Here is a 16,740-nt window from a genome sequence, read left to right as displayed (position 1 = left end):
AGGAGGGGAGGGGGGCGCTCTCTCGATTTTCCAGAGATCCCGCCTAGCCTAGCCCGCCTAGCGCAGCCGAGGACGATAACGCAGTCGACGTTCTCTACTCGGTGTCGCACGCGACGCACGGAGAGGGGATGGGGGGACGTTGTCGTCGTCGTCGTCGTCTTCCAGGAAGTCCCCCTGAGTCCCGTGGAACCACTCGGAGAGGGCGGGGGGGAGGGTCACTCGCGTATTCCCCGCGCTCCGCCGTTCCTCGATACGCCACTGCGGTGTGTAACAACGGCGACGTCGACGTCGACGGCGGCGGCGGCGACGACGGCGAGGAACATGATACGCAGAACCGGGCCGTTCGTATTATGGCAGACGGAGACGGTCCCGGCGCCGAGGGTGGTCGATCGGGCGTCGCGCGGGCACTCGCGGAGGAACTGAGGGAAGCCCGCGATCACGAGAGCGCGACCCGACCCGCGACGCGACGCGACGCGGCACAGCACAGCACGGCACGGCACAGGCGCGCGCGCGGGGGCAGCAGGGGGGAGGAGGAGATGCACGGCTTGTTCTCCTCTCTCGAAGAGTCGCGGACCCGACGACTCCGGCCTCTCACCGTCCCGGTATCCGTGCGAGCACTGCCGCTCCGAGCCGAACTGCTCCGATCCGATCCGAACCGATACCTCCGTCGTCGTCCGCCTGGCTGGCGTTACGTTGACTCGGGCCGTGCGGCGGCGATCTGGCAACAACCTGCACTAATGATGCCGCGCAGCTTTGGCAACTCCGCGCCCCGCCGCGAGCCTCTGGCCGGACGGGAAAAAGCCGCTGGTCTCTCTCTCTCTCTCTCTCCCCCGCTCTCTCTCTTCCCCGTGACACCACGCGCTGCTCGATCTCGCCCCGAACTGAGCCAACCCGAGCCGTGGCTGGTCGCGTCAGCCTGTTGCTCCTTGGCGAGCCACTGGTTCCGAAGTAGGCGTCGGTGGAAGGGAGCGCGACGCGCCGGGCGGCGAGGGCGAGGGGGTGTGTCGCGCCGACGCAGGAGGAAGGGGGGGAGGAGAGGTGAGTACTCCTAGGCGAGTACTCAACGCGCGCATCAACACTATCACGTCGCACCGCCGTGAACAGCTTCCCCTAAGGGCAACCTCGATTAATTTTTCATTAAGGGAGTTACCTGAAGCGACAGATTTCGGAACTTGTTATTTTTCGAAATATTAATTTTCGCCCTAATCTAATCTTCCTTTTTCTTTTTCATATATTGAGCAAACGAAATATTAATGATTCTGGTCGGATGGTGTGCGATTGGTATTCTCTTTCTCTTATAAATCGCTTGTTTTTTCGCCGAGTTTACGCGGAGATCTTTTTATTTTTTATTCTTTAGTCGTATCTCTTTGCACCGTGGATAACCCGGAGTGGGTCGAAACGTTTGTATTTTACATTTCATTATTAAATTGTCCGTGACTATCTTAAAGACTGCGCCCTGTTACCTGCGTACGGCTCGCATTGGCCTTCCCTACCCTCCACTGATTAATAATTCTATCCGTTAATAAAGGAGTACAATTATTAGTTGGTGAATAAAGCCAACGGCATACGGTACTATTTTGCCTACTGGATTACTTACGAGAACCAATCAGGACGCAGCCTTAAGTCTGATCTAAAACTCTGCAGCCTTCTTGGCTCTCGTAAACAATCCAGTAGGGAAAAATAGTATCGCGTGCCGCTGGCTTAACTAATCAACTTTCAACTTTTTGCGAGAGCAGGATTTTTGCATACGTTTCTCTTTCGAATAAATTCAAGAATCGAGCCCCTGGCTCTGATTACATGTATGTTTTTTAACATGTCTGTGATTAGCGCAGACCGATTTTATTAAATGACAGAATTCTAGAAATTTCCGGATATGACCCAAGGAAAAATGAAAAGTCAAGATGACGTCAGTTTGATGTCATATTGACCAAAATATGACACAAATCTGGTCAATATGACATCAAATTGACGTCATTTTGACTTTTCATTTTCCTTGGGGAGATATGTCCAGATTTTTCCAAATGGAATAGAGTTCTTTACTCTTACACCTACAAATATGTACACTAGGGCCGGTATTTATACTTCATCTTCTTCTAATTATGGCGCCCGGCACCTGACAAACGGTAGCCGACACGGCCACGACGAACCAATAGACGTTGTAGAATAGACGATTAATTGGTGATATTATACAATGCAGGGGCCCGACTATCGGGCCTCGGGATGATGCAATCGGATGATACAACTCTGCAGGATCAACAATTTTTCCTCTAGGTTAGAAGACGTGTTGTATACTGTGTTTCGACAAGAAAATAATTTGAAACATATGCTAGTTGGATTAATTTTCCTAACACAGAAGTGGATTATTGATCACGATATCTGCACGTGAAAATGCGATGCGCTAACGATTCAACAACATTGAGATATCCGCGTTAATTTTACTCACGCAAGATTTATACTGTGTAAATTCAAATGAGATTTGAAATTTAAATAAAATTTAAAATTTCGCGACGAAACATATTGCATTCGAAATATCGAAGCATTCAAACCAGTCGTAATAATGTATTATTTAACGTGATTTAGCAAAGTTAGAAAAGTTTCGTCAGATAGTAAAAATCTTCCAGGCATTGAGTTAGCTTGAAAATAAGTCATTTATATATTCTTTTACAAATTCTACGATAAATTGTAAACTATCTATTTGCATCTTTGTTTTCAAGTAGCTACAATCATTGAAAATGAAAAGTAATGGAACGGAATGCGCTGGAATGGACTGAATTCACACCTCGGCAGAAAAGCAGAAAGCAAAACAGCAGACATCCAATCAGAACTGTTGCTGGTAGTCGACAGTTTCTACTTTCTGCCAGCAGAGTGTGCTGTTCGCCGCACCAATGCGAGTTCTGATTGGCTTCTGCTCTTCTGCTTTCCTGCCAAGTGTAAATCCGGCCTTAGGGCCTGCGCACAATAAAATAAATATTAGGAATAGGAAGAAATATTAAATCCATATTGTTTAAATTCATAAATTAGAATATAAATATTTTGGATGATGACTTTATAACAATTCTCATATTTATAATAAACTTATGCATTTGTAATAAATGCACAAGCGACAGAGTGTTTAAATAGTTCTATAAATTTACTGGGAAAACAATTAACTCATTCACAGGATCTTTATGTCTTGTATTTTATTCTTTATCATCAGGTGTTGTAGTTAATCTCTCTTCTAATATGTCATATTTATTCCTATTCCTAATGTTGCCTCTGTTGTGCTTAATTTTTCCGACTTGGCTTTTCTCTCCCTTTCTAATAATCAATATTTCGCGCTCTTTTTCTCGACCATCTGTACAGACACGCGACACCGCATCTACATCTCTGCATACCCATTGATCCAACCGACGAATTCAAAGTGTATATACACGTGTACGGTGTATAGCATAGCACAACAAGATTCAAACCGTCATTCGTAGATCAAATAAGAACGAAGCAGGACGTAGGTCCATCCGTCGACGAAGAAAAGAAGAAATCACGTAAAATGGCCGAGAGGTCGGAATTGTTCAGTAGTAGCGCGAATTGTTCGCTGTTTGAACAGCATCTGGACGGTATCGTAAGTTACGATGATTATAAAAAGCTGAAGGAAGACTGCGAGCACTATCAGCAGGAGTCGCATGTTCTGCGTCGTAAGTTGGAGGCTAACGACGAAATCGAGAGAGAGCTTGAGCGGGCTGACAGTGCTTACGGGATGCAGTTTAAGGAATACAGGTCGATGGTAAACGAGGCTCGCGCCGAAACAGCTCGAAAGTAAGAATCGTGCAATTTCCCCGCAAAAATTAATTGCAAAGTAGATACAAGCGGTTGCTTCTGGAGCTTTTAAACACTTGCAACTTGTCTTAATCATTTGCCGTTTAATTATTATCTAAGAACGATGAGTCTTCCGTATTTTAAAAAGATGAATTTTAAATACTTTACACGTACACTCTTTTGTCTTTATTTTTTCAACTAAGATTTTGTTATGCACAGAGCTTGGTGTCTTGACTTTCGTTTTTCATCAAAGATACAGATACAAGGTAAATCTTCATTCAGTGATAAGATACGGTTACATTTCTTGAATAGATACAAGATGCACTCACAATCAGTGTTTTTCCAGAGAAAGGTACAGTTACAGATAATATTTGTACCTGTATCTATATTTGTATTGGTATCTTTTAAAGAAGATACCAAGCTCTAACTCACTTGCTAGTGTACTGGCAGCCAGAGTTTGGTATACAACTTTTTTTTAAATCAAAGATACAAGATACAAAATACAAGGTTTTAAAAATATACCAAGCTCTAGCTATGCAAGCCTGAGTAATATTTTTATCAAAGGTACAAGATGCAAGGTTTAAAAAAAATATACCAAGCTTTAGTTATGCAAGCCTTAATAATGAAACTACATCTCTTTATGCATCAGGCACGCAAATGAGATACGGGACTTTCAAGACCATGTTGCAGATCTAGAAGCAGTCATAACAAAACAAGAAGATAAGATTAAGAAGTTGCAAGAAGTAGTAAAAAACCAGAAAGACCTTCTAAATAAAGAACAATGTTATGACACCTCGGAAGAAACTTTAGCACCGTATAAAGAGAAAATTATGAGATTATCTACGCTTCTCCAAAATGAGCAAAAAAATGTAGATAATTTGACCGACAAACTTACAAACGTGGAAGAGCTAAATCAGGAGCTTAACCATAAATACAATGTAATACAAGCTACTATTCGTATTTGTTGACTATAACGTAACACTAATTAACGATATTTTAACAGAAAGTACTGGAGGAACTGGAGATAAATGAAAAAGAGTTGGAAGACGCAAGGGTATCGGCTAGAGAATTAGCCCTGAATTTTATGGAGTTGGAATCGAGAGCGACTCCTGCTAGCGATACTTGCAAAGGTAAAGTAATAATTGAAACGCGGCGTTTGCAGTTTATTCACGAAAGTGATTAATGTTTCAGGGAATTCCCTGTTTGCCGAGGTTGAAGACCGTCGGCAAGTATTGCTGGATAAAATGAAAGCACTCACGAGTAAATATAATAATGCAAAGCGGGAGCTGAATACGAAAGTGGCCGAAGTTAAGCTGCTGAGGGCAGAGAAAAGCGCCATGGCCAGGAAATGGGAAATTGATACGGCTGATTCATTGCAAGAGAATGCAGATCTCCTGCATCAATATAAAAGAAGGATCTTCGAGCTTGAGGATAGGTTGAGGATTGAAATAAGCAAGAACATTACCAAGACGGAAGAAATACAGTCTTCAGATGAAAGCTTTAAGTAAGCTAGAGAACATTTCTGTTTAGATGTAGTTAATGTATATTATGTTTGATATATGTTTAAGACGTAAATTTAACTTTCAGTTACGCTCGATCGTTGGTAATCTCGAAGGGAAAGGAAGTTAAGGAGTTGAACGAAAAAATTATAAAGCAAGCTATGCAGATACTAGTGCAAGAGGAAGCGAAGAACGACATCTCGAGACAGCTCCGTTACTGGCGATCTAAAGCAATGTCATTGGAGGCGAGTATCCATCTCCGGAGAAGAAAAGATCATTTAAGAGTGTTTTTGTTGATAGAAGAATCTCTTTGTATCTTTTTCAGGCTCAAATTCTGGCTATAAAAGCGCAGTTGGAAACGGAACAAACAAACGATGGCAACGGAACACTCCTTAAAGCTATTGAGAGTTGCAAAATTTCTGGCAATGTGAATTTCGAAAAGGCCTGTGGTGATTCCGAACTTGCATTCGATAAGCTCACGTCGGGGAATAATACAGGTCAAGGCAACTCAACAGAAACGTCCGAAAAGCCGGCAGTGGACACCACGACTGAGCAGAAAATGCCTAGAAGATTTGTATTCTTTAGTAAGGATACTGAAGACACAGAGAGTAAAGTTTTGAAAAAATCGGCGAAACAACAGGACTATCCCATTGTATCCTATACTAAAGAGCATGGGTCCACGTTTTACGACTCGTGACAATTCAATTTTATATTTCCTTTTTGCTTGACGACATTGTGTATCACGTTAGAGTTTTATTAAATAATGTTTGCATGAAAAAAAAAAATAAAAAATATAACTATCAAGATAAAGGAGAAGAATTAATACGTAGAATACAGGTGCACTTCCGAAAGAATGTAATAAACAAATATACAAATTGCTTTTTAACTTTCTCAAAATTGTGCTTTTGCTACTTTACCTTTTTCCTGGTTAAAATTGAAATATTTTCAGATTCAAACTGCATTTACTTTTTTATCTTGGAGCTATAATGTACATACGATATTTTGTTCTTTTATATTTAAACCACTTTACAAATGTCCGCCAATCGCGCTTCCTTTCGCCAGGGGACGCGCCTGTCGACGTTACAAGTTACAAGTTCGGTCTACACGTCTAGAAAATTAGTACACGATGGCGCACGTAAATTTTTCTACCGTATTCAAACAAGGTTTGTTGTTAATTGCGAAAGATTGTTTTTCCATGAATTAAAGCCGATGACAGCGGGAAATTTCAGGACTGCAACAAGATAGCGAAACCGCGTAACGGCGTTTTAATCGACGTCGCGAGTGATGCGATGCCCGAGATCTATTATGTTCGCAGCCTCGGTTAAAATATAATTAAGGTGTTTGCAAAACTGTCAAACGATGGAGTACTCGAAACGAGCCAGGCCCGACGAGGAGCCGAAGACTCTCATGCCGGTTTTAGTAAGAACTGACACGGACGACTGCATACGTATTGACAAAAACGAGGTGAGGAAACATATGGCCTGCAGCTAGAGAAATTCTGCGCGTTTACAATAAATGCGTCTGACGAATCGCGTGTATCTTTTAAAGGCACGTCAAAGATATATCTTTACGACCGATCGTGTTGATTCTGCCAGTTATAATTTTCTCTCTCTTATTTTTTTACACAGTTCAAGATCGGACGTGCTAGGGACAACGATGAGATTATATTGGACATCTGCATATCGCGAAAGCACTGCGTCTTTAGGTGTGAAGACCGTGACGAGTGGACGATTAAGAATGTAAGCACCAACGTGACGTTAGTCAATGGCGTTGCCATCCCTCCGGGCGGAGTACAAAGGGTCAATCCTGGTGATACTGTACAGTTTAGTTTGAACGAAACGTTTAAGTATTTATTTACGTTTGCCGAGCAAGAGCATTGCGCTAAGAGGCCGCGCATAGACGAGAAGATACTCGACAGTGTTCTTGTAAAGCAGAAGACGTTTGCCGAGAGTCAGGAGTGCCAGAGGAAAGAGTTGAAGGATAAGCTCGAGATAAAGCAAAAGGAACACATTGAGTTGAAACACCAGCTCGAAGATCTGCTGACGCAGCAGACCGTGGCTAAAGACGACAAGGAGAACCTGTTGAAGCAAATTACAGCGTTGGAGGATAAAATAAGGGCGTGCAATGCTCAGGAGGGGCATTTGAATAACATGTATTCCGAGTTGTTGCAAAAGTTGGAAAACGAGAGGCTGCAGTTCGAAGTGAGGATAAACGAGGAGAAGCAGAAGTGGCAGGAGGCGTTGAACATGAGTAACCAAGAAAAGGAGACGTTGGAAGTAAAAATGAAGGAGCAAATGGAGAAGTGGAGAGAGGAGCAGCAAGCAGAATGGCGAAGGATGATGGAGAGCAAGGTACAGGAAGAGAAGGATATTCAGGCCCAGCTATTGAATGAGAAGAATATGTTAGAAACGAGATTGAAAGAAACGGAGAAAGCCCTGAAGGAACAGGAAGCGAAAGCGGAAACTTCGCAGGCAGTGCTGTGCGGTATGTTCGATAAATTTTATACAAAAACTGCTTGTTCCTCGCCAATCTATAATACATAGTGTTACGTTTTAATGGTGCATTTTTTTCCAGAACCTTGAAACAATTTTATGCACTGCTAAATAATCTTTTTCAGCAAACACATCAGACGATACTATCGCGAGTACATCGGAGTGTATATTTTTGAACTTGAACGTTGATCAATACGAGGTCCCGGAATATCAGATAATAGATACGATAGATCTGACTGAGATAAGCCAAAATATACTAGAGACCAACATTAAAGAAGACATTTATGGAAAAGTGGGGCACATTATGGACGAACAATTGACGTGTAGCATATGCTCAGAATTATTTGTCAAGGCAACGACACTAAACTGTGCGCACACGTTTTGCCACCACTGCATAGCAATGTGGAATAAGAAACGGAAAGACTGTCCTGTCTGTAGGAAGCCAGTAATATCGAGGATTAGATCCTTAGTTTTAGATAATTTTATTGAGAGTATGATCGAAAATTTGCCCCCCGAACTTAAAAACAGAAGAAAGGAGATTATACAAGAAAGGGAGGGTAAAGGATTCTTTTAATTATACTAATATGCTTCGCGCGTTCATGGCGTTGTCTAATTGGCTGTATATTTAATTCGTCTAATCCGAATGTACTTCAGTTTCAGTACCAGGACCGATGAAACGATATTGAAACGCAAGAAGACGGGTACTGGCGTTTTACTTTTTACGTTAATTATATCTTAAGAATATTTGTTACTGTCTGATTAGTCGATGATTTGTGTCAAGTGTTGGTGAAGTTTAGCTCTCTAAGCGCTCTCGATGTCTCGAAAGTTAAAAACTTATTTTTATAAATAGGTCTTTATGGGCCAATTTCGCGAACGTCGGTTAACTGTTAACCAGAGTTCAGTCGACTCCCTATCTATTTCCATCTTGTTATCTAAAAAAAGTGGAGAATCAACCTTCGGTTAGCAGTTAACCGATGTCTGTGAAAGCGGCCCTAAATCATCCCTTTTCTATTTCGTCATTTTATTAATTTGCATTATATGATAAGTATAAAGTACGCCATTGTATGTGTGATTAATGAAGTATTTTGATAAAACACTTGTACCTATTATTTTATGCTTCTTGTATAGATGAAGCGTGTACAAGAACGTACGTCTTCTATACGTCCCTTTTACCTAACGATAAAGTATTTGAAAGTATTTCAATTTGTTAGAAATCTTATCGAGCTGAAATTCGCTCTAGAATTACATAGTCGCGTGATGTAGACAAAAATCAATAAAAAGCTGCATAATTTGTAGAAAAATCAATTGATATCTGATAAGCGAAAAAAGTGCAACAATGATTCTTCGCGTTAGATTCTAGAAATTGTTTGAATCGGAATTTTAGAATTTTCACAGAAAGTTTCCCCCGCTTTTTGTCTGATTACATTAATTGTTCTTTGACTTTTAAGAAATTAAATCTGCAGTTTGCACAACCCTTTACGGCGTCGAATCGTTGAGGGTAATTCGCAATTTTTCACAATGTCAGTATATTCTGAAACTTATAAAAAAATGTAACGTTCTTTCTGCTTCAATTGCGTCCAGTGCGCTTTGTTTCTCGATCTTTCTCCGCTTTAATTCTTCCCGAAACGTTCATTCATTTCGTACCAAACGCGGAGGTGCAACAAAGTGCAGCTAACGCGCGCAGGTCTGTCGTCAGCTGTTGCGTGCAAGTGCGACCGTGGCCGAGAGACCCCGGCTTGTACACAGCCAGCGACAGTCAAAATGCGAAGTGCGCGTCCTTTTATTACGTACCTCCAAATGTCCAGGTGTATTAGCACGTCCGGCGTGTGTTCGGGTGTCGCTCGAGAAGGTAGATTCATGAGGAAACTAATAAGCGAAGGCCGCAAGTCGAAGAGGTAAGGGCAGCCTGCTCGAGATAAGCGAGAGGGATGCCACGCTCTTTCCTAAGACTTGTGTCTCGAGTACAACCTGTAACGATAGTTTTACTTCGCAGAAAGTGGTACGACGCAGATTTACGCGGTGCGAGCATCAACCCGACCGACGCGTCACCGTCCGCGAGCACGCAGCGCAGAATGATGATGCGAGATAAGCTTTTCATGGAGCACATAACAGACATGATGTCGATGGGGCAAGTGTCTGATATCGTGAAGGGCGACGTAGAGATCACTCACGTGCAAATCACTGCGGATTTCAAACACGTCAATGTGTATTACATACCCAACAACTACGACACCTCCGTCAGCCAAGAGGCGTTGCAGAAGTGCGCCAGGATTATTCGCCACGAGCTGTCGCAGCTACGTGTCATAGGCGTGGTGCCGCCTATCCAGTTCGTTGAAAACAAGCAGTATTCCATGCAGAGGGAAATCGACAGGAGATTGGCGATGATCAATTTCGAGGAGGCCAGCGAGGTTTCGTTGGAACCTGCGCAAGTTGACGCTTCTGGCATGGGCGATGCCGATCAGACTGCGCGCAAAGAATCGACTGCGAATTGCGATTCTGAAGCAGATGACTTTTATACAAAATTGCCGATGAGGCACGATGTGTTAGGACTGGATCATCACAAAATCATGTCCCGGGTAAGCCAGCACGAGCCAGAAATTCATGTGTTCATCGACGAGAGATGAACGAGTTAAATTATACATTTGATTAATTTGTTGCAGATCGTCATTGCGGTATCCAAGTCGAGAAAGGCTGCGCAAAGGCGAATGTCGCGCGATTCGGACACGGTGAATGAATGCAATAACACAGATGAGAGCCCCCGCGACCCGATCTCGAGAGAAGCCGAGTTCCTGACCCGGAAAGAACAACGACAGATCTTCTCAGACTTTCTACTTAAAAGACAAAGGGAAGAACGACGTAGATACAAACAATTGAAGAAACAGGAAGTGGGAAATAATTTTGAAGAAGAAATTGATGACGATTATGAAGATAACGATATAGACGAGGACAGTAATGATGAGTATATAGACGAGTATACAGACGATTTCGAGGACGAGGCGCGAAAATGACTTGAGAATGAACCCGGCTTACGATCAAAACAATTTTTATTCAATATAAATATAATACTAATGCTCGACTTTCTGTACATGTGTGTACAATAAATAATTTATTAGTAATAAATTGTATTGTATACAATATACATAAAATCTTGCTGTGAGATAATACAATAACAATAACAAAAATGCTCATTCTTCGCTAGACACTACTATGGCCTGTGTTAGTAAAGCTAAGACTGTACACAATGTACAAAATTCCGTTGTTTAGTTACACCTCGTATAAGCGCTTGATCCCTTTTGATTCAAGGACCGTCTACATTGGAAGTACGCAGTAAGAAGAAAGTCACAACCTTTTACCTTTCAGTGTAAAAGCTAAGGTACAGGCATCATTTTTCTTAAATATTTGTAGCGCTTGTCAAACTGCGCTCCAATTCGCTGAGTGAGGGTCAGAGTCAAGATCGGAAAAAGAAATTGAAATGATTCATTTCTTTACTCCTACTCTTACTTTTTACATCAAGCCTTACTTCATCTATTGTAGACGATCCTTTACGCGAATTTTTCACGGTACGCTATTGTATAATAGATTTTTTTTTACCCGTGAGCATCTGTAATCAACGATTAAAAACGATATCTTACTTATATGACAAGATCACACTATTTTTCTAACGTTTTCGCGCATTTGCAGTAATACATTGTCATAAATTTCCAAAACTAAAACTGGAATAACGATTTTGTGATATCTTATACATATCTTAATATAAACAGTCAATCAGCACGTGATTAACATCCGTCAGTTTACGCTCCTTTTACGTTATTGCATTTATAAATTACATAAAGCTCACATGTCACATGTATGCTTATACCTTGCACATACATCACCGTGCATCACAATACACGCTATATGTTTTTTTGTACCAGCTGGCAGAACCGGAATGTCCATTTTCACGAGAAAGTATTCCATACGCTAGATTTTACTTAAATCTTTGATTCCGTCGATCCTGATGTGCTCAGGTTTTTCTCCTCCGGCCTTCGTTCCCCGAGCGCATCGTTCGGTAAATTTACATCTATCCCTTGATCGGTTACGGACTTAGTGTAGAGACGTGAATTCGACGATGTCAAGCGAGGTATCGAATCACTTAAGGCGCACGCCTCCAGTACGTATTTGTTGAAGGTTTCGCTTTTGTCCGCGTAAACGTGATGACCAGCTCCAGTAATCACCTGCATAATAATTCATTCTTGTATAGACAGTTGCAAGTCGGTCCGTTTTTACATTGTACTTCGCGACTGAATTATTTTCCCCACCTGAACGTTAACGTACGACGAAGAGCGGTACTGTTTAATCGTTTCACCAGCTGTATTGTCGACCCACGATCTACTGCCGTAAAGTAGCGTTATAGGTATATCATCAGACAGTTTATCCATTCGCTTAACAATTGGATTTTTTGCCCACCCGAAGCCTTGCATCATAGCATGAAACGCGCTCTCGCCTCTGTGTACCGAGTAAATCGTAGAATTATATAACGCGATTAACATGTTTTACTTACACTTGGGTGCTCAGTTTACGACTTACGAGGGTGTCTGCGCGTTGCATTGATGTATATATTGCGAAATTATAGCAGTTTCGTCCTTCAATACGGGGGTGAACTTCTTCACGATGTCAGGCCTCGTCTTCTCAATCAGCCACTGTCCTGCGGATAGATATTTCGCTCAAGAATGTGTAAAGAGAATACAATGAGTATGCATTATCGTGTTGCAATGCATGGCAACACCAACCAAATGGTCCAGCAACTCTAACTGCCCACAGAGGGTTCAAGGGCTGCACTGCGAACGCGATGGCTTTAACCCAGAACGGTATGTGTGCCTTGGCGACAGCGTCGGGCGGCTTCTCGGGGAAGCCCCACGGGTCGGCCAATATGAGGTGTTTCACTCTCTCGGGGTATTGCATGGCGTAGGACGCCGCGAGAAAGCCACCCATCGAGTGACCCAGCAACACGAAATTCTCCAGCTGCATTTCTCTCCTCCACTCCTCCACGGAACTTACCAACTGCTCCTCAGCTTTCTGCGCTTCGTTGCTAAAAACAGGTCTGCTACTCCTGCCAAACCCTGCGAATCGAACAGATCAAGTTCAGCCGTTGCGTTACAGATACGCACAGAAATTACCATCAAATGCACTTAAGTGCTTCGCATCGTGTTGTGAGAAACTGACAGGTTCTTGTATCAAGTGTAATATATTTGTATGTAACTACAAAGTTCAATGATTTGATTAGTCATGCAGCTGAGTCATAAGTATTTGTCAAGTGGCTAATGATAAAATAATGACAAAGGCGGAATGAGCGAAATCGTTAGATTACATCCCGCAATACGCGATTAATGCGCATAAATCGAATACGATTAGCCGCTGGAGGTTAACGTTGAACGTTCGAGATGTTAATTTCTTACCTAACAGGTCGATGGCGTACACCGGTCTCTGGGATGCGAGCATGTCCAAGTTCAAACACCACAGCGCTACCCCAGCACCCAAGCCATGTAGCAAGACAATGGGCACCTTCGGCGATTCCTCGTTCAGCGAGATTGTCCATATCTTGTCCGCCGGGCCCACAACCGGCCCAATGTCGACGTACCATCCGCGATACGCCGTCTTCAAGCCTGCGGGCATTTCGACCGGCGTGTAAATCCTGAGTCAGCTAGGTTTCAAGCGTTTGACATTCATCTTATATTATTTATATCTCGCTTACACGACAGGATCTTCTTCTCCGCAGCGCGCAACATAGTCGAGGACGATCCAGACCAGCTAAACCATCCCCAAATCCAGCTGCTGAAGCGACAAAACTTGGATTACTTCCCTCCCTGGGCATCGGTCCATTTACATAACGGCTGAATCGAGACGAATCGACGATTCGATAGCGATTTTGTGTCAAGTCATGCCTCCGCATCGGGACAGGTGTACAACGCGTCAGTGTATTAATAGCCGTTATATCACGGACCCCTAATTATTGCGCTGCCGTTCGCGCACTCGCCAGTGTGCGCCGCGAGAGGCCGAGGCCCGAGGGACATCGTGGCACCTAACGAAACTAAGCTGAACGAGACTACTTTCAAATCGCGGTCGCTTGAAACTACCCGACACCGTCACCTTCGTGTCCACGCTCCATCGGCCCGTTCTTTCTTCGCGCGACGATTCCGCCGCCGTGCGACTCTCTCTCTCTCTCTCTCTCCGCCAAATGACGTAACGACACAATCGCGGCACGAAATCGCAACGTAATCGTAGGAGGCTGCGACGGAGAGTCCCTCGGTCCGCGCGCGACGCTCGGTCGGCCCTTACCCCGCCTACCTTTTCGCCTGGACGACCTCATGGTCTGCCATGGGTGCGAAGAGACGATGACGACTACGGTGACGACGACGACGGGCTGCTCCCTGCCGCTCTGCCGCCACGACCGGCTGTCGGCCCCCTTTGTTGTCGGCAAATGCGGAAAAACACACGCGTGTGCCGTAATGCGCGCGATACGATTATCTAGCAGAAACGTCCGTGTCTGAATGGACGGCTCGGCCGCGTCGCCGCTCGAGCGAACGCGCGGTTCCCCGACGCGCGACGCAGGGGGAGGGGGGCGACGGCGGCCGCGGAGCGGGGAGGAATCAGCTGATATCGAAACGCGTGCATGCCCGCGCGCGCAAGCCGATTTCTGGAGCGTGTCCGCCCGCGAAGCAACACGCCGTCGCGAGATCTCCTTTATCTCTCTCTCTCTTTCTCTCTCTCATCTCTATCTCTATCTCTATATATCTAGCTATCTCTTAAGATCTTATCGAGGTCGCTCCGCTAGCGATGCTTGCAAGATAGGCCGATCTGATTGTTCTGGCGATGTTTTTTTTGGAGAGACCGAGCGCTTCTTTCAAAGAAGATGATGACACTTTGGGCTGTGGCTTCGAAAACACCGCCGAATGTTCCAGTCACTCCAGTGTATCACTGTATCCTTGTTTAACATTCGATGAGCAACAAGTATAACGACTCGGTTGATGTTTCGAGACGCAGCCTTGGGAGATCTTTTCCCACTAACTCGTTCTTCTTTTTTTTTTGCGACTTTGTTAGCGGGTTTGTAGGAGAATTTGTAGGAACATTTTAAAATAAAAGAACTTAAGGGGACGCTGGAGTGATTCTGCACCTTTTGCACTTAAAACTGTCTGTTTCGTGGAAACATTTGTGTAATATACAAATTAAACGGCTTACGTGTACAGATCGAAAGCGGCTTGCTATTCCGGCTAAATGAAAGAACAATATGGCATCACTGACAATGAAACTAACTTTGTAAGTCAAATAAAAATAACAGTGAGCAAGTACATGTACTATATGTGTGTGTGTGTGTGTGTCGCTCACTATTATTTCTTATTAGACTTACAAACTTAGTTACAGTGATGCCGTATTGTTCTTTCATTTAGCCGGAATAGCAAGCCGCTTTCGATCCGTACACGTAAGTCATTTAATTTGTATATCACACAAGTGTTTCCGCGAGCTGACAGTTTCTAGGTTAGAAAAAGTGCAAAAGTGCAGAATCACTCCAGCATCTTCTGCTTAAAGGTAGTGACCAGTGACAGTCGAAAAGGTAAGCAGCCATTTTGAAACTTGAGCGACTCTGAAAAATCGTAAGTTTTCTCGCGCGTCTTTCTCTAGTAGCACAATAGCAGCATTGACCAAACATTGGTTAAACATTGGCCCGATATTTAGTTGCACTGGGCCAACGTTTAGCCAATGCACTGTGCTACTAGGGTTATCGGTCGGTTTTTGAAATGATGGAAATCATCGAGTTCCGCTAGGAATGTCGAGCGGCGAAAATCGTAAAGGGGAGGGGGGGGGGAGGAATTATTTTTCAGACTCGGGGTTGCATCAGACGATTACATCAACCTTCGCGACTTCCCGGTATAATCGTGCGCCTGCCTTGCATTGACTCAGTGCCTATATCGATTATTTTTAACGACTGTTTGCGCTATTAGAGCTGGCTCGCTTACCCACCCAAAGGCAATTAGCCTGTGGTTTCTACTATTCGGAACCAGTGCCGTTGGAAAAGAAGAAAAAGAAGGAGAAGAAGAACCATCCGATCGTCGAATAATCCCGTAACGTTAGCGACGTGCTAGCGATTCTCCAGCGGATTCCAGGAGAATGTTATGGCAAATTGGCGTCATTTGCGTTCGCATTAAATTCATGTCCCGTCGGCAGAACCTACCGACATAATGTAACAGCAGAAACCGAGTGGAATCTATCATCCGCGACCAGTTAAACGGCATAGCGCGATTCTGCTCGATTTCCGCAAAGTTATCAGTTTGCATTATATCCTAGAAATAAACGGTTTTTTTATGCAACGAATGTCTTGTAAGTTCGTAAGTTGCTTCTTGGCATCGATTACTTTTAAGTGGCCAATTTAGTGGCGTGACTGGCAATCTTATTGTTAGACTCCTAGCATGAGAAATTCGCGAAAGGATTACTTTGCGAATTCCCAAATTATAAAATCACTCCTTTTTCCATTGCCATTTCTGAAAACGTTCTTAGGAGTTTAAAAGAGACTTGCCTTTTTTTATGTCACCAATTCTGAGCGCTTTCTCGAACACAAAGGAAATTCCTTTTATACTCTATAAGAATTCGCGGCGTTATTTGGGGCAGCAAGTGCAAGATCAAACAGTAATCGACGGAAAGGTCAACAGTGGTGTAAAAGAAAGGTATAAAAAGATGAGGTAAATAAAATATGAAATAATGGGAATAAAATCCACGAGGACTATCATTTAGCTTTAAGATCTCAGCCGCGAAAATGCGTATTATTTAATCCGCGTTGTACGCAGCATGAGCTGTCTACTTAAATTACTAACTGTCACAAAATTTACAACGGTCACTTTATATAATCCATTTCCGATGGACTAGGCATATGTCTGCGCCTCCGTTGGCCACGCGCGTGCATCCTCGTGCGTGCAACCTGCGTGCCG

General features: G+C 43.5%; 5 protein-coding genes across 8 annotated transcripts in view; 3 read left to right on the top strand and 2 right to left on the bottom strand.

Moving 5' to 3' along the window:
- LOC105564304 (transcriptional coactivator YAP1) overlaps nucleotides 1–3,378 on the bottom strand; it is a 27,095-nt gene extending 23,717 nt beyond the window's left edge. The window contains exon 1 of the mRNA XM_012016589.1: nucleotides 3,375–3,378. Within this exon, the coding sequence (XP_011871979.1) occupies nucleotides 3,375–3,378 (4 nt within the window). The remainder of the gene's footprint in view (nucleotides 1–3,374) is intronic.
- On the top strand, nucleotides 3,138–6,188 carry LOC105564269 (protein Spindly-like). The gene is made up of 6 exons (XM_012016524.1): nucleotides 3,138–3,792; nucleotides 4,442–4,730; nucleotides 4,796–4,922; nucleotides 4,984–5,296; nucleotides 5,380–5,536; nucleotides 5,617–6,188. The coding sequence occupies exons 1-6, from the start codon at nucleotides 3,527–3,529 to the stop codon at nucleotides 5,986–5,988; spliced, it is 1,524 nt and encodes a 507-aa protein (XP_011871914.1). The 5' UTR covers nucleotides 3,138–3,526; the 3' UTR covers nucleotides 5,989–6,188.
- Nucleotides 6,189–6,378: 190 nt separating this feature from the next.
- On the top strand, nucleotides 6,379–8,877 carry LOC105564268 (E3 ubiquitin-protein ligase RNF8-A-like). 3 transcript variants are annotated; one of them, XM_012016522.1, is made up of 5 exons: nucleotides 6,379–6,454; nucleotides 6,521–6,755; nucleotides 6,920–7,775; nucleotides 7,909–8,340; nucleotides 8,438–8,877. In XM_012016522.1, the coding sequence occupies exons 2-5, from the start codon at nucleotides 6,651–6,653 to the stop codon at nucleotides 8,467–8,469; spliced, it is 1,425 nt and encodes a 474-aa protein (XP_011871912.1). In that variant the 5' UTR covers nucleotides 6,379–6,454; nucleotides 6,521–6,650; the 3' UTR covers nucleotides 8,470–8,877. The 3 variants fall into 3 exon arrangements, with proteins under 3 accessions (XP_011871912.1, XP_011871911.1, XP_011871913.1); XM_012016521.1 differs by having other exon boundaries at nucleotides 6,388–6,755; XM_012016523.1 differs by lacking the exons at nucleotides 6,379–6,454; nucleotides 6,521–6,755 and adding an exon at nucleotides 6,762–6,839.
- A 580-nt stretch (nucleotides 8,878–9,457) lies between these two features.
- LOC105564265 lies at nucleotides 9,458–10,980 on the top strand. The gene is made up of 3 exons (XM_012016518.1): nucleotides 9,458–9,678; nucleotides 9,777–10,359; nucleotides 10,444–10,980. The coding sequence occupies exons 1-3, from the start codon at nucleotides 9,545–9,547 to the stop codon at nucleotides 10,789–10,791; spliced, it is 1,065 nt and encodes a 354-aa protein (XP_011871908.1). The 5' UTR covers nucleotides 9,458–9,544; the 3' UTR covers nucleotides 10,792–10,980.
- LOC105564267 (abhydrolase domain-containing protein 4) lies at nucleotides 10,810–14,335 on the bottom strand. Of its 2 annotated transcripts, none has more exons than XM_012016520.1 (7): nucleotides 14,108–14,335; nucleotides 13,515–13,591; nucleotides 13,219–13,425; nucleotides 12,553–12,882; nucleotides 12,350–12,467; nucleotides 12,082–12,268; nucleotides 10,810–11,997 (listed from the first exon to the last, which is right to left on the bottom strand). In XM_012016520.1, the coding sequence occupies exons 1-7, from the start codon at nucleotides 14,137–14,139 to the stop codon at nucleotides 11,755–11,757; spliced, it is 1,194 nt and encodes a 397-aa protein (XP_011871910.1). In that variant the 5' UTR covers nucleotides 14,140–14,335; the 3' UTR covers nucleotides 10,810–11,754. The 2 variants fall into 2 exon arrangements, with proteins under 2 accessions (XP_011871910.1, XP_011871909.1); XM_012016519.1 differs by having other exon boundaries at nucleotides 13,515–13,594; nucleotides 14,108–14,334.
- Nucleotides 14,336–16,740: the final 2,405 nt, after the last annotated feature.

This window comes from Vollenhovia emeryi, unplaced genomic scaffold, assembly GCF_000949405.1.
Source record: "Vollenhovia emeryi isolate VEMERY1.0 unplaced genomic scaffold, V.emery_V1.0 DF939167.1, whole genome shotgun sequence".
Taxonomy (NCBI): domain Eukaryota; kingdom Metazoa; phylum Arthropoda; class Insecta; order Hymenoptera; family Formicidae; genus Vollenhovia; species Vollenhovia emeryi.
This window is presented reverse-complemented; position numbering and strand designations above follow the sequence as displayed.

Excerpts from the sequence above, each read along its gene's own strand:
- LOC105564269 (XM_012016524.1), top strand. The coding sequence starts at position 3,527 with ATGGCCGAGAGGTCGGAATTGTTCAGTAGTAGCGCGAATTGTTCGCTG. Across the intron at positions 4,731-4,795 it reads AGCTTAACCATAAATACAAT|AAAGTACTGGAGGAACTGGA; the intron begins GTAATACAAGCT and ends ATATTTTAACAG. Across the intron at positions 5,297-5,379 it reads TCTTCAGATGAAAGCTTTAA|TTACGCTCGATCGTTGGTAA; the intron begins GTAAGCTAGAGA and ends TTTAACTTTCAG.
- LOC105564268 (XM_012016522.1), top strand. The coding sequence starts at position 6,651 with ATGGAGTACTCGAAACGAGCCAGGCCCGACGAGGAGCCGAAGACTCTC. Across the intron at positions 7,776-7,908 it reads TTCGCAGGCAGTGCTGTGCG|CAAACACATCAGACGATACT; the intron begins GTATGTTCGATA and ends AATCTTTTTCAG. Across the intron at positions 8,341-8,437 it reads GATTATACAAGAAAGGGAGG|TTTCAGTACCAGGACCGATG; the intron begins GTAAAGGATTCT and ends AATGTACTTCAG.
- LOC105564265 (XM_012016518.1), top strand. The coding sequence starts at position 9,545 with ATGCGAAGTGCGCGTCCTTTTATTACGTACCTCCAAATGTCCAGGTGT. Across the intron at positions 9,679-9,776 it reads GAAGGCCGCAAGTCGAAGAG|AAAGTGGTACGACGCAGATT; the intron begins GTAAGGGCAGCC and ends TTTACTTCGCAG. Across the intron at positions 10,360-10,443 it reads ATCACAAAATCATGTCCCGG|ATCGTCATTGCGGTATCCAA; the intron begins GTAAGCCAGCAC and ends AATTTGTTGCAG.
- LOC105564267 (XM_012016519.1), bottom strand. The coding sequence starts at position 14,139 with ATGGCAGACCATGAGGTCGTCCAGGCGAAAAG. Across the intron at positions 12,269-12,349 it reads TGCAACGCGCAGACACCCTC|AGGCGAGAGCGCGTTTCATG; the intron begins GTAAGTCGTAAA and ends CTCGGTACACAG. Across the intron at positions 11,998-12,081 it reads CGTCGTACGTTAACGTTCAG|GTGATTACTGGAGCTGGTCA; the intron begins GTGGGGAAAATA and ends ATTATTATGCAG.